Source organism: Oryza glaberrima, chromosome 11, assembly GCF_000147395.1.
Source record: "Oryza glaberrima chromosome 11, OglaRS2, whole genome shotgun sequence".
In the NCBI taxonomy this organism is placed as follows: Eukaryota; Viridiplantae; Streptophyta; class Magnoliopsida; order Poales; family Poaceae; genus Oryza; species Oryza glaberrima.
The window spans coordinates 24,966,443-24,981,877 of NC_068336.1; the positions used below are offsets into that span (position 1 = coordinate 24,966,443).

General features: G+C 49.3%; 1 protein-coding gene across 1 annotated transcript; it reads right to left on the bottom strand.

Annotated features, from left to right (window-relative positions):
* Positions 1-211: 211 nt before the first annotated feature.
* On the bottom strand, positions 212-1,397 carry LOC127755646 (uncharacterized). The gene is made up of 3 exons (XM_052281341.1): positions 1,121-1,397; positions 960-1,038; positions 212-517 (listed from the first exon to the last, which is right to left on the bottom strand). Exons 1-3 carry the CDS (start codon positions 1,348-1,350, stop codon positions 329-331), a joined length of 498 nt encoding a protein of 165 aa, XP_052137301.1. The 5' UTR covers positions 1,351-1,397; the 3' UTR covers positions 212-328.
* Positions 1,398-15,435: the final 14,038 nt, after the last annotated feature.

Sequence of the window (15,435 nt, forward strand, 5' to 3'; positions counted from 1 at the left end):
ATCTAATAAGTTCAGTTATTCTTCCCCTAAATAAATAGTGCAGCAAAGCAAAGCAATGCTGAATCACGTCCAGTTTATCATAATTATCATATCCATTTTTTCCTTTTGCACGTAGTGTTGAAAACTATACAGGTACCATGGAACGCTACATCAGTACCAAATTCATGTAGGCAGCAGATGCAAATTCACCCTTAACAAACAGATAAAAGAACCGCTAATAATTAATTCTTTGGTGATACAAATACAAGTACAGAGTTAAATACACACTGATCAATGAATACATCATCCATGTCATTTTTACTCACTGAAGTACGTAGGTGAAAAATGTTCATTTTTGACGGGAAACAACAGCGGCGCCTGCGACGAGGGTAGCGGCGCCGGCGACGACAATGGCGGCGGCGAGCAGGGCATGGCGATCACCGACTGTCATGGTTCGGGCTCGGGCTGACGGTGTCCACCGCGGGACAATCGGCAAGTCCCTCTCGCTGTCCCATTCAATGGTGCAAGATGAACAGTCCTGACCAGGCAACATGGAATTATCATTAATGTCTCCGAAATATTTATTTATTTGAAAATGATCATGTTGTAAATAAACCCTTAGTTTTCCATGGATATATTGTTACAGGGAGCATTATAGATAAAAGTCATTACTAAGAATTAATTGTTTGTACTCTGCTACTAAGATGATAATTGTTTTAAAACTGATTACTAGAGGACATGTCAAACCAATATATTGTATGAGGACCACCCTAATGCAGCTCAACCGGCACTAGGGCCTGTCCTAAACAATTGGGGGCCTAGCTAGGGTGAGACAAAAATTAGAGGCCAAATGCAGGCACTAAAACATTTCTTTGGTCTTTGTTTTCATCTCATCCAAGAGGCCCAATTGTTCATAACTAGCATATATACAGTGTACTACTGAAACAATACTAATATATACTTAGTATGTCTCTACATACCTGCCCTTCTTTTTCAAGACAACAAACTAACTCGACGATTGCTCGCATTCTCTTCACATATTCATCACAACCAGTATCACTGCACACAGTTCATAACATTAGCTAAAAATCCAAGATTCTGTAAACATTCTGAGCCCCAACTATTCGTTGTAATTACATACCTGTCATAGAGCCCTGGATTGAAACAAAAAGCTTCGTACATCTGCTTTAGTTCAGAGTAGCCCTTACTGGTCTCTGAGAACGCCACGCCCGCCGCCGTCGTCGCCGGCAAGATCTGCAGGCCGCAGCCACCGGCGGAGAAGGCCGAGCTTACACAAGCCATGGATGCTGGAGCTCGCCGGCCGATGTTCTTCAGCAGCCGCATCGCCATGGGGTGGGTGGGTCGAGCCATTTTGGAACGAAATTCAGGTATATGTGTACGACGAGCTTGTTGATTGTTGATCAGTTGATTAATTGTGGTTTTTGATCAGCCAGTGTCCATATCGAGCTTATATAGTTGCGAGGAAGACGAAGAAGATGACGACGACGATGACGCGGAGGAAGAACCGAAGAAGGAGATACAACGCGCATGGATACCGAGTGGAGATCTATGGAAGGAAGACGAGAGGGAAGGTCTTGGTAGCAGCAACCTAATTAGAGCAAGTTTAATAGTATAGCCCACTACTAGCTCCAAATCATCTATAGCCAATGTAATAGCCAATTCATACAATAGTTGCTTACTATACTATTAATATCTGGTCTCACATGTCATACACACATTACGTCTTAGAGTCTGTGCTGCAGCTATCTATAGATCTGTAACCCGTTGCTCTTCTCTTTCTTCCTTTACATTTTTAAAATATGTTTATAGCTGGCTTATAGCCTGCTATTGTACCTGCTCTTAGAATTACTTAGTTAATGCAAAGGTTAATGGTGGTGGTAGGTTTTGATGACCGATCAGTCGTAGGGTCAATCTATGCAAGGTCTTAAATTAACTAAAGATGGATGGGTTAGCTAGTGCCAAGCATCGTATGCACGGAAAAGAGAGCACTTTTTCTTCTTTTGAAGACTGAACAGATTTTTAAAGAGAGTAAGTTATGAGCACACAATTACACATGACACGACAACAAATTGGAATGCAGAGGCATGACTAATTTCCGTCATAAAAATTACCAACAAAAATGGTAGCATACCGTACATTGACCGAGATGAACATTGAACAACATGCAAATAAAAAATGCAACAAAAACCTGCAACTATGCAACAGAAACCTAGCTTAGTATATATATGTATATTGATTCAGGATTAGGATAGATGTTATATAGTTATATAAAAAAAAGATAGATGCTATGTTTATAAGAAGCAATCGAGAGTTCATGTTTTGTGATATTTCCACCCATTGCCTCTCATATCAGTATAACTAAAATGGAAATTTAGATAGCTATTAACTTATTACAGTATATCATAACGAGTACACATGTTCATGTATCATGGTGCATTAACTTTTGATGAGGCAGGTAAAACTACTTGTTTGTTAGATAGTATACATTCTCAAGTGCACCTTCTTTTCTTTTCAGCAATCGCTTGCACACTTTATTTTTTATAGTACCCATATGGTAGCCATATGTAGCTGGAGTATGTTGAATATGAGACAACGCGTTTATTTCCGCGTGCAACCATAAGGTCAATAACCATTTTTACTGAGTCATGCGAGCTATTGAGTTACGAGTAGGCTACAATGGCATAAAACAAAAGTTTCTACCGCGTAAACCAGGAACCATGCAAAGAAAGAGATAATGGATTGTAACCACTCGACGTGACGACCAGCAGAAGAAGAGTCGGAACAGACTGGTCCAATGTAGAACACGTCGGTGTAGCGGAAGTAGTTGACCGCAGTAACCTGATTGTCTCCTCCTCGCACGAGCATCTCCTCCTCACGTTCCCAAGCCGATCCGTGCCGCAACACAGCAGCGCCTCCACCGGTGTCACACCCTAAAAATTTCAAATATATAAATTGTTGTTTAATTGGAATTATTAGAATTGATTTTAAAAGCCTAGAAGAGAAGATCTAATTTTAAATAATAAATTCCAATATAAAATGGGGCTAGATAAAATTTTATTAAATACTTTGCTTAATTCTATAATTCCTAGATTTTTCTGGGATTTATTTGAGCTAAGGAAGTATTTTTAATAAATGGAATTGCATTTCATGAATAATTTAAATGGAAAAAGGTTTTTAAAAGTCTCTTTTGGCTTTGGGCCGAAAGTCGGCCCAAAACCTTCTCTCTCTCCTCCTCGGCCCAAGTCGGCCCAGTCCGCAGCCGCAGCCGTCGCTCGCGCGCGCGTCCGCCCGCTGACAGGTGGGGCCCGCCTGTCAGACTCGTCGTCTTCCTCGCGCCGCCGCCGCCCGAAACCCTAGCGCCGCGCCGCCGCCGTCTCTTTCCAAATCCGGCCGATCCTTTCCGTTTCCGGTGAAATCAATAGAGGGGAAATGATCTTCTCGATCTCCTCTACCTTTTCCCTTTTGGAACTTCGGCTAAAATCGTTTGGAAAGCGGAGGATTCGATCTCGAATCGGATCGGTCTCTCTCCTCCGAACCCTAGACTTTCCTTCTCGTCGCCGGCCGCCGTGGGCCTTCGCCGCCGTGTTCTTGCCCCTATAAAAGGATCCCCGGTGTCTCCGCTACCCGTCGCCACCCTCGCCTTCGCCTCTCGTCATCCGTAGAGCCCTAGCGCCGTGAGTCCTCGCGCCGCCGTCGTCGCCGCCGCTCCAGCCGTGCGCCGCCGTCGCTCCAGTCGTCGCCGTCGCTCGGGAAGGCCGCCGTCGTGGTCGCCGTCGCGTCGCCGTCCTCGTCCGCCCCTCCGTCGTCGCTGTCGACCGCCGGAACTCCGTCGCCGTCGTCAAGCCGAAGGTTGCCGCCGCTTCTTCCTCGTCGCCGACGTCGTCCGGTCATCGTCCGCCGTCGCTTTGGTCGTCGGTGAGTTCGCCGTGCCGTCCGCTACCCCTAGAGGCTTTCCGTTCGCGCCGCCACGCCGTCGTTCGCCGGCGAGCTCGCGCGGTTCGGTCGCCGCCGGAGATGACGTCATCGCCGACGTCATCGATGCCGTCCGCCGTGGTCCGGCCGTGGACCGGTCGATCTCGGCCGTTCGTTTTGGATGGATCGATCTCGGCCGTCCGTTCCCGTGAACCGTCGCCGTGCACCCGGTCCACCGCTAACCCTAGCCGCTGACGCAATAAATCCTCTTTTCCTTTTCAAAAATAATTCATTATTGCGTCATAATTCAATTAAAATCCATATAAGTGTTTTAATCCGATTTAATCTTTAAAAATTCATAACTAATTCATCTTAGCTCGGATTTAGTTGGTTCAAGTCTCTAAATTTTTCTAAAATTGAGATCTACATGTTAAAAATATCCACATGTACTGTTCATGCTTGTTTATGTGCTGTTTTGGTGTTTTGCTCTTTTCTGTTTAGATTCCGATGTTTCCGGAGAGTCCGTTTTCGTAGGAGAAGAATTTGAAGAGTTCCAAGGCCAGCAAGGCAAGTCACACAGATCCCAAACAACCCCTTTGAGCATGTTGATCCCGTTTAAAGCTATTGTTTCTATTCAACTATTGCATTTATTTTCGAATGTCATTGGGTGGAATTAACCTATTGTTTGTTATAGCCCTTTTGTTCTTGATTACTTTATTCCTTGATACCTTGGGTTCTTATAAATTGACTAGTTGAGCTTTATATATTGGTTCAGCTAGATATTAGATGTGATTGCTTAGCCATGCTTAGAAACATTAGCACACTATTGGGATAACTTATGACTCCCTATTATTCAATGATGGCTTAATGATAACTCATGATGGTTAATCATGATTGGTTAATCAATTAATTTGCTTACTAAAACCTGTTAATGGTGGGTTGTGAGCACATGGTTTTGATGGTCGTGCTCATGACAATTAAGGACCGGTTCACGAGTTTCGGTTGTGAAACATTAACCGTGCCAACCACAAGCCAGCGTGGGCAACGGCTTTACCTTTTGTATAGCATGGTTCATTGCGGGGCACCAGACTGAGAAGTGGCGGAGATAAGCCCACGGGGGTCGCTGGGGAGTCCATGCCTTGTTTATAAGGGGGTGATTATGATCCAGGAACGGTGCGCTGTGGTGGATTGTGTTGTGCGAGGGGTACTGTCACAGCTCCTTTCTGAGGTACCGTGGTGGTATCAAGGCGCATGGTGACATGTCGTGGGGCTGTGTCTTGTGGGTACAGTGGTACACCTCTGGTCAGAGTAAAACTATTCGAATAGCCGTGCCCGCGGTTATGGGCGGGTTTAACAATGTCTTTCGTGATTAGTCTCATACCTCTCATCATAATAAAAGATACTATGACTGGTAATAATTTGATTAGCTCCTGGTTTGGAATGGTATATTCCTGGTTTGGAGATAGAACTGTGCAGCCGGGATTGGTTGTTCAGAATGGTTGGGCCTATGCAACAGGGTATGTTGTATAGCGTTGGAATAATATTGTTTAATTATTACTCAACTGTTTTACTAAATTCTGAAATGTTTATTAAATGCTGTTTATGCAAATGAAACCCTATTATGCCATCCTTTGTTATCCTGTGCACTTGCATATTTGCTGCGTGGCTTGCTGAGTATGTCATATACTCACCTTGCAATCATTCATCAGAGGAGGAGTTCTACAGTGATGCTGATGGTGTGGAGGATTAGGTGTAGCCCTGGTCAAGCTGCCTGTGGAGTGGAATCGTCTGCGCCATTTATCTTATTTTCCGCTGCTTAGATCTTTATTGATTGAGAGGAACTATCTACCTCTGTAATGACATTTTATTCGCTTATTAATTAGAGTAATAATTGTACTCTATTATTAATTTGTTATTGTGTGCCTCGGCTGATTCCTGGACGAGGGTTCGCGCACATGTAAGCGTTTGGAATTTTGGATAGAAATTCCGGGCGTGACAACCGGTATCCGCGCATCCAGGAAAGGAATGGCATGCATGGTTGTGCTAGCACCTGTGCGTGGCTAGGGTTAGGGTTTGGCTTGTGATCAGGAGTGGTGGCTAGGGTTTCCCACGTGTGACGTCGCTTGCTTCGTGCTCCTAGAAGTCCAACTTGGATCCTCTTTCAAATTGAACCATTATTGGATCTCCATTTAATTATCTTGTTCCAACCAATTAAATGTGCAACCCCGTAGGTTCATACAAACTCGTTGCAACCTGAAAATGCATTTTCGGTCCACGTGTTAACAACGGCTCTTAACAGAACGTATTGAACCACTGAGTATACTAAAGATCATATCGACTAAACCTCTTTTAGTGTATTTATGTACGTCTTTCTTTTTCATCTTTTTTTTTTAAAAAAAATATCAAAGTGCTAGTCGATCAGGTTTCACATCATGGAATGTTGAAGTAATTTGATCACATCGTCATGCCCTAGCTAATCGTGGCAATAGGTGAGTATGATATACTATGAAAAGCCAAGACAAAGATTCGTACTAAATCTGCTAGGTCCATTGGCATTAGAGTTTCTACTTTCATTTAAAATAGGACTAGTGAGCTGTAATTTAAATAAATAAATGCATTTGGGATTTGTGTACTCTCTTATAGGAGCACTATGGTGCTCCAACAATATATAATTTCTGAAAGATAAAAGCATACAGTGATTAACAAATGACAGAATGGATTTCAGTCCAAATATTTTTGTAATTCAGACAACAGAGCACACATCTTTTCCCACATGCACAATGGGACACAAGTCACACAAGCTAGTGACATGCCAACAAACAACATCACTAGTGTAGTATCAGTATTCTACTCTTTGCCACTGCATAAGAGCTAGCCAGCCCATCTATAGTCGTCGCGATTCATGAAATCACCAGGGAATTGAACTTGCTCATCTTCTTCCTCATGGCTGCCGAGATGTCGTGGCTGCACGCACCAAGAGCCTCGCTCTGGGGTGTCTGGTGGGTCTTCCCTTGCAAACTCTGAGCCGGCTCGCTCGGTCGTCACCTTCCGCTGCAGCAGACACCGTTGCTGTTCTTCATCTACTTGAGCAAAAGTGCAAAACCACTCAACTTGTTGCTGGTTACTTCCTCTTCCTCATTGTCCATTGACCCAAGAGGCTATTGAAAGGTAACCCCATTAATTATTCCAGTTCTTGAGCTTCTTTATGCACACTAGTTTTTAGATCATGGGAATCCTACAGGGTTTAAAAGTTCGGTAAATTCGCCCCCAACCGGCATGCTCACATCTCGCCCGAAATTTTTGGTTTTTTGCAAATTTTTGTGAATTTGGTCAAATTTTATTCAAAATCAGTCAAAATTTCAAATAATTTTGGCCAAAAATTTCCGAAATTACCGAATTAATTTCAGTCCCCCCCCCCCCAAGCAAATAATCCAATTTCGAAATTACAAACCCTAGAATCCTAGCCTTTTCTATAGCCAATTATTACAATTTTTGCAGCACATAAGGCTAGGAATAAAATTTCGGATCATGACAAGGACACAATAGTGCATACTAGTAGTTACTTGCCCAAAACACATTGCAAAACAACATGCTAGCTAGAGATGTGCTCCTCAGTTACAAATATACTCCAGAATTGATTGAATTTTTCTCGGTTTTCAGAACGTGTTATTCTCCTGCGTAATTTAATTTACTTGGAAATTTTGGTGCATCATCATCAACTACATTCTCTATGGCAACCATAGTGGGTTCTTTGGTTGGATCATGTGCTAAGAAGTTGCAAGAGATCATTACTGAGGAGGCAATACTAATTTTAGGTGTAAAAGAAAAACTTATAGAACTGCACAAAAGAATGGAACAAATACGGTGCTTCCTCGGTGATGCTGATCGAAGGGGCACACAAGACCCATCAATACACAATTGGCTTTCTCAACTAAAAGATGCTATATATGATGTTGATGATATTATCGATTTGGCTAGTTTAGAAGGAAACAAGCTATTACATGACCATTCTTGTTCATCAAGAATGTCAACCACATATTGTGGATTTTCACCACTCTCTTGCTTTTCTAATATTCGGGTTCACCATGAGATTGGTGAAAAAATCAGAAGCTTGAACAGAAAACTGGAGAAAATAGCAAATGATAAAACATTTGCAACACTGGAGAATACACAGGCATCTAATAAAGGTTCAACGTCAAAACTGAAAAAAACATCACACATTATTGAAACCAACCTTTGGGGAAGGAGATTGTGCATGCTTGCGGAAAATTGGTGAGCCTTGTGCTTACGCACAAGGAAGAGAAGGCTTACAAGCTCGCCATTGTTGGAACAGGAGGGATTGGAAAGACAACACTAGCTCCGAAAGTATACAATGACAAAAAACTACATGGTAGGTTCAACCAACTTGCTTGGATTTGTGTTTCTCAAGACTACTCCCCAGTTTCCCTTTTGAGACAACTACTTAAAGCCATGAAAGTTTGTTCCGCACAAGATGAATCAGCTGAACAGCTCCAAAGCAAGCTTGAATCAACTATTAAAGACAAGAGTTTTTTCCTCGTGTTGGATGATCTAAGTCATTCTGATGTATGGACCAATCTACTAAGGACTCCACTACAAGCTGCATCCTCAGGAATAATTCTGATAACTACTCGGTATGGTACTGTCACTAGAGAAGTTGGAGCTGAGCAAACACATCGTGTCAATCTGATGTCACTAGATAATGGTTGGGAGCTTCTCTGGAAGAGTATGAACATTCAGGAAGAGAAAGAAGTGCAAAATCTGTGGGATATAGGGATTGAGATTGTTCAGAAATGTGGTGGGCTCCCGCTTGCTATCAAGGTTGTTGCTGGAGTTTTGGCAAGCAAAGATAAAACAGAGAATGAATGGAGAAATATTTTAACCAGAAATGTTTGGTCCATGATTAAGCTTCCTAAGGAAATATGTGGTGGTCTATATGTAAGTTATGATGATTTACCTCAGCATTTGAAGCAATGTTTTCTTTATTGTATTGTATTTCATGAAGACTGGGTCTTTGAACGTGATGAGCTTATCAGGATGTGGGTTGCCAAAGGTTTTGTAGAAGGGCACAAAGATCAACTACTAGAAGATACAGCGGAAGAGTACTACTATGAGCTAATAAATAGGAATCTCCTCCAACCAGATGATGGACGATTTGATCTGAGCAGGTGCAAAATGCATGATCTGTTAAGGCAACTTGCTTGCTATTTATCAAGAGAAGAATGTTATATTGGAGATCCAGAATCTTTGGTAGACAATACTATATGTAACCTGCGGCGTATGTTAGTTGTCACAGAGAAAGATATGGTAGTCATACCTTGTATGGGTAAGGAGGAAATTAAGTTGAGAACTTTTACAACTAATTATCAGCCACGGGTAATTGATTACACATTTTTCATGAGATTAAGTTATCTTCGTGTTTTGGATCTAAGCGACTCACTTGTGCAAACAATACCAGATTATGTTGGAAATTTAATCCACCTACGTTTACTTGGTCTTGATGGAACCAACATATCTTGTCTCCCGGAGTCCATTGGTTCCCTTCAAAACCTTCAAATATTCAACTTGCAAAGGTGTAAATCTTTAGACCACCTTCCTTTGGCAACCACTCAGTTATGCAATTTAAGGCAGCTTGGTCTCGATGAGACGCCGATAAATCATGTCCCAAAAGGGATAGGAGGATTGAAGTTCCTCAATGATTTAGAAGGATTCCCTATTGGTGGCGGAATTGACAATGCTAAAATGCAAGATGGGTGGAACTTGGAGGAGCTGGTTCATCTTTCACAGTTAAGAAGGCTTCATATGATAAAACTAGAAAGAAGTACTCTTTGCAACTGTGCAGATTCATTTATGTTAACAGACAAAAAGCATCTCAAAGCTCTACATCTAAGCTTCATTGAACCAACTAACGAAGCATACTCCGAGGAACGCGTTACCAATGCTGAGAAGATCTTTGAGCAACTAAAGCCTCCACATAACTTAGAAGAACTATGTGATGGATAAGTCTTTGTGGTCCTTGTTTGTGATTCTTTCTTTTGCTTTTGGATAGTTTCACCTTTTTCAGGACAGCATCTACTCCTTTAGCATATTTTCAGTTGCTAGGACAGCTGCGGTTAGTAGGACAGCAGCGGTTAGCATCTCCTTTATGCCCCCCTTTATGCTTTATTCAGTTGGGATGCCCTCTAGGACAGCATCCCTTTCAAATTTCGAATTTTAGACTAGAAGAGTGCAGCAATAGGCTTGCAGCCAGCTATGGCTATATATATATGTATCCAACCTTCCTCGGGAAGGTATGGCTTTGTGTTTGTGAATGAGAGAAAACCAGAAAATTGCCCCATCTCTTGTGCCATCCTCTTCTCAATGAGAGTAACCATTGAGGTTCTAACATTTGGTATCAGAGCCACACTTTCCTGTAGGCTAAACATCTCCTGTTCCACCCCTTCCCAAGCTCGGTTGAGCTCTCAGCCAACAGCAGCAGCAGCAGCAGCACCGGCTGCTCCTTCCCCTCTCCCTTCCCCCTCTCCACGCAGCAGCCTCCCGGAGGCACGCCATGTCCGACGTTCGGTCTCAGCGTTCGGTCGCCTCGAGCACTCGGCGTCAGCAGGACGCCGAGCTCGCCGCAGCAGAAGAGCGCAGGCGAGCAACGGCTCAGACCGCTGCAGCAGCAGCGAGGGCGGCCAGACTGGCGGCAGCGGAGTTGGCAGCAGCCAGGGCGGAGGCGGAAGCAGAGGCGGCGGAAGATGCAGCACGTGCGGCGGAGGTAGAGATTGAGACCTTGCGCAGCAGCATCAACGGCTCCATCGCCGGCGACATCACCGCCGACAGGGAGCTTGAGGAGCTGGCAAGAGGAAGGGCGCGGGAGCGGGCAGAGCGGTGGGCAGCAGCCCACCCCCACGGCGGCGGCGGCAGTCCAAGGGACCGCGCACCCGCCGACGGGAACCTAGACGGGCGCTGGCGTGCCGGCGGCAGCCCGGAGCCCGCGCGCGGCCCTCGTAGGCAGCGCGGCTCTCCCTCCCCTGACCGGCGGCATGGTCACCACGGCGTCCAGACGGTGGTCAGGGACTTTGGTCCCGGCGGTGGGTGGCCTACCCTCACCAAAACCAACTACATCGAGTAGGCCGCGGTGATGAGGGTGAGGCTCCAGGTGCGGCACATGTGGGAGGCAGTCCGGTACGGCGACGTCGACTACGATGAGGATCGGCGGGCACTGGATGCCCTCATCGCTGCAGTCCCGCCCGAGATGCAGTTCTCGCTTTCCCAGAAGCGGACTGCCAAGGAGGCCTGGGACGCCATCGCTGCGGCACGCATCGGCAGCGACCGCGCCCGCAAGTCCACACTGCAGGCACTCCACAAGGAGTGGGAGAACCTGGCCTTCAAGCCGGGTGAGGATGTTGATGACTTTGCCCTCTGTCTCAACACTCTTTTGCAGAAGATGGTGCAGTACGGCGACGACACCTACGACGAGGAGAGAGCTGTCGAGAAGCTCTTTCGCTGCGTCCCAGAGAAGTACAGGCAGATCGCTCGCTCGATCGAGTCTCTGCTGGACCTCTTCACGATGTCGATAGAGGAGGCGTTAGGTCGCCTCAAGGTCGTCGATGGTGATGAGCCACAGCCTCTCTCGGGGCCTATCACCATCGGCGGGAAGCTCCATCTCACTCGAGAACAGTGGGAGGCCTCTCAGAGCGACGGGAGGAAGGGGGAGTCTTCTCCCTCGACAGGCGGCCGCAAGCCGCACAAGGGGCGCGGAGGTGTCCAGTTGCGGTGGGCGCGAAGACGCGCCGAGGGTGGTGCTCGCAGAGGCGCCCAAGGCGGCGCCGCCGGCAACCACAAGCCGGCACGAGACGACGCCTGCCGCAACTGTGGCAAGCTTGGCCATTGGGCCAAAGACTGTCACCAGCCACGACGCGGCCAGGCCCACGTTGCACGGGTGGAGGAGGAAGAACCGGCTCTGCTCCTGGCTCACGCAAGCATCGAGCTACCTCCAGCGGCACCGGCCGCAACGGCTTTTCTCCACCTCGATGAGCCGAAGGTACTCGTCTCCCTCTGCAACGGCTCCAGCAACGACAAGGTTGATGGGTGGTACCTCGACACCGGCGCCACCCATCACATGACCGGCCGACGGGAGTTCTTCACCGAGTTCGACTCCAGCGTCCGAGGCTCTGTCAAGTTTGGGGACGCCTCCGGCGTGGAGATCAAGGGCGTTGGCTCCGTCACCTTCACCGCCAAGTCCGGTGAGCACAGGCTGCTCACCGGAGTCTACTACATCCCCGCGTTGAGGAATTCTATCATCAGCGTGGGACAGCTGGATGAGAACAGCTCACGCGTGTTGGTCGAGGACGGACTCATGAGGATTTGGGATCGCCGTCGTCGCCTTCTTGCCAAGGTAACCAGAGGCACTAATCGACTCTACATCCTCAGCGCGCAGGTCGCACAACCAGTTTGCCTCGCTGCTCGTCGGGACGACGAGGCGTGGCAGTGGCACGAGCGCTTCGGGCACCTCCACTTCGAGGCCCTGAAGCAGCTCAGTGCCAAGGAGATGGTGCGAGGCATGCCGTGCCTTGACCACGTGGAGCAGCTCTGCGACGTCTGCGTGGTGACGAAGCAGCGGCGGCTCCCCTTTCCCCAGCAGACGAGCTTCCGAGCCAAGGAACGGCTCGAGCTCGTGCACGGGGACTTGTGTGGCCCAGTGACACCGGCCACACCAGGAGGACGACGTTACTTCCTGCTGCTCGTCGACGACCTCTCCCGCTACATGTGGGTGATGGTCCTCGGCAGCAAGGGAGAGGCTGCGGACGCCATTAGGCACGCGCAGGCTGCTGCAGAGTCGGAGTGTGGCCGCAAGCTGCGCGTGCTGCGCACCGACAACGGCGGCGAATTCACGGCGGCTGAATTCGCGTCGTACTGCGCTGATGAGGGCATTCAGCGCCACTACACCGCGCCATACAGCCCGCAGCAGAACGGCGTCGTCGAGCGGCGCAACCAGACGGTTGTGGGGATGGCTCGGGCTCTCCTCAAGCAGAGGGGGATGCCGGCCATCTTCTGGGGAGAGGCGGTGGTGACGGCCGTCTACATCCTCAACCGCTCGCCTACCAAGGCTCTCAATGGCAGGACACCGTACGAGGCTTGGCATGGGCGCAAGCCGGCGGTCTCCCACCTGCGGGCCTTCGGCTGCCTCGCGTTCGCCAAGGAGCTTGGACACATCGGCAAGCTCGATGACAGGAGCACCCCAGGGGTGTTCATCGGCTACGCGGAGGGCTCGAAGGCCTACCGCATTCTCGACCCAGAGACATAGCGTGTGCGCACGGCGCGCGACGTAGTGTTCGACGAAGGGCGAGGGTGGGTATGGGACAAGGCGGTGGACGATGGTTCGACTCCGACGTACGACGACTTCACCATCGAGTACGTCCACTTCGAGGGAGCTGGGGGAGTAGGCAGCTCTTCTTCACCGAGCGTGTCTACCCCAGTCCCCGAGCCTCCACCGACTTCGACACCAACACATCCTCGGACCACGACTTCAACTACGACGAGCTCTTCGCCGACACCGCCCCAGCCGGTGACCCCACGCGCTCCAGCACCAACAGCCACTCCTCCGGGCACGTCTACTCCGACGCCAGCTCGTGTTGAGCGCAGCCCGGTGGAGTTCGCTACTCCGCTCTCCCACGACGGGGAGCGCATCGACGCGTACCACGACGGCGAGCAGCTACGGTACCGTATGATGGAGGATCTTCTCAGCGACCAGCCGGTGCCGGGACAGGTGCCTCGCGACCTGGAGGCGCAGTTGCACCTTGCGTGCGACGACGGTGAGCCTCGGTCTTTCGCAGAGGCCGAGAAACACGCGGCATGGCGTGCCGCGATGCAGTCGGAGATGGACGCGGTTCAGGAGAACCGCACCTGGGAGCTTGCTGACCTCCCTCGTGGTCACCGCGCGATTACCCTTAAGTGGGTGTTCAAGCTGAAGAGGGATGAAGCCGGAGCCATCGTCAAGCACAAGGCTCGCTTGGTGGCACGCGGTTTCGTGCAGCAGGAGGGGATCGACTACGACGATGCCTTCGCTCCCGTGGCACGGATGGAGTCTGTGCGACTCCTCCTTGCGCTGGCTGCTCAGGAAGGCTGGGGTGTCCATCACATGGATGTCAAGTCGGCGTTTCTGAACGGCGACTTGAAGGAGGAGGTCTACGTGCACCAGCCTCCGGGATTCGTGCTCCCCGGCAAGGAGGGCAAGGTGCTACGCCTGCACAAGGCCCTCTACGGCTTGCGGCAGGCACCGAGGGCGTGGAATGCCAAGTTGGATTCCACACTCAAGGGGATGGGCTTCGAGCAAAGCCCACACGAGGCGGCCATCTACCGGCGGGGCAATGGAGGAAATGCCTTGCTGGTGGGTGTCTACGTCGATGACTTGGTGATCACCGGCACCAAGGATGCGGAGGTGGCGGCGTTCAAGGAGGAGATGAAGGCCACCTTCCAGATGAGTGATCTGGGGCCTCTCTCCTTCTACCTGGGGATCGAAGTGCACCAGGACGACTCCGGGATCACGCTTCGACAGACCGCCTACGCCAAGCGCGTCGTTGAGCTAGCTGGGCTCACCGATTGCAACCCAGCTCTCACTCCGATGGAGGAGAGACTGAAGCTGAGCCGCGATAGCACGACGGAGGAGGTGGATGCTACACAGTACCGGCGTCTTGTGGGGAGTCTTCGCTACCTCACCCACACACGGCCGGACTTGGCCTTCTCCGTCGGCTACGTCAGTCGGTTCATGCAGCGACCGACGACGGAGCACCAGCAGGCTGTGAAGAGGATCATCCGCTACGTTGCGGGGACTCTCGACCACGGTCTCTACTACCCGAGGTGTCCTTGCAAGGCACACTTCGTCGGGTACAGCGACAGCGACCACGCCGGCGACATCGACACCAGCAAGAGCACGAGCGGGATTCTCTTCTTCCTCGGCGAGTGCCTCGTTAGCTGGCAGTCGATCAAGCAGCAGGTGGTGGCCCTGTCCAGCTGCGAGGCCAAGTACATGGCGGCATCCGCCGCTTCGACCCAGGCGCTCTGGCTTGCTCGACTGCTTGGTGATCTCCTCGGCAGAGACATTGGAGCGGTAGAGCTCCGGGTGGACAGCAAGTCCGCTCTGGCCCTGGCAAAGAACCCCGTTTTTCACGAACGGAGCAAGCACATCCGGGTGAGGTACCACTTCATCCGAAGCTACTTGGAGGAAGGGAGCATCAAGGCGAGCTACATCAACACCAAGGACCAGCTTGCGGACTTGCTCACCAAGCCTCTTGGGAGGATCAAGTTCCTCGAGCTCTGCTCCAGGATTGGGATGGCCCAACTTCCCCACAAGACGACGCACAAGACTTAGGGGGAGAATGATGGATAAGTCTTTGTGGTCCTTGTTTGTGATTCTTTCTTTTGCTTTTGGATAGTTTCACCTTTTTCAGGACAGCATCTACTCCTTTAGCATATTTTCAGTTGCTAGGACAGCTGCGGTTAGTAGGACAGCAGCGGTTA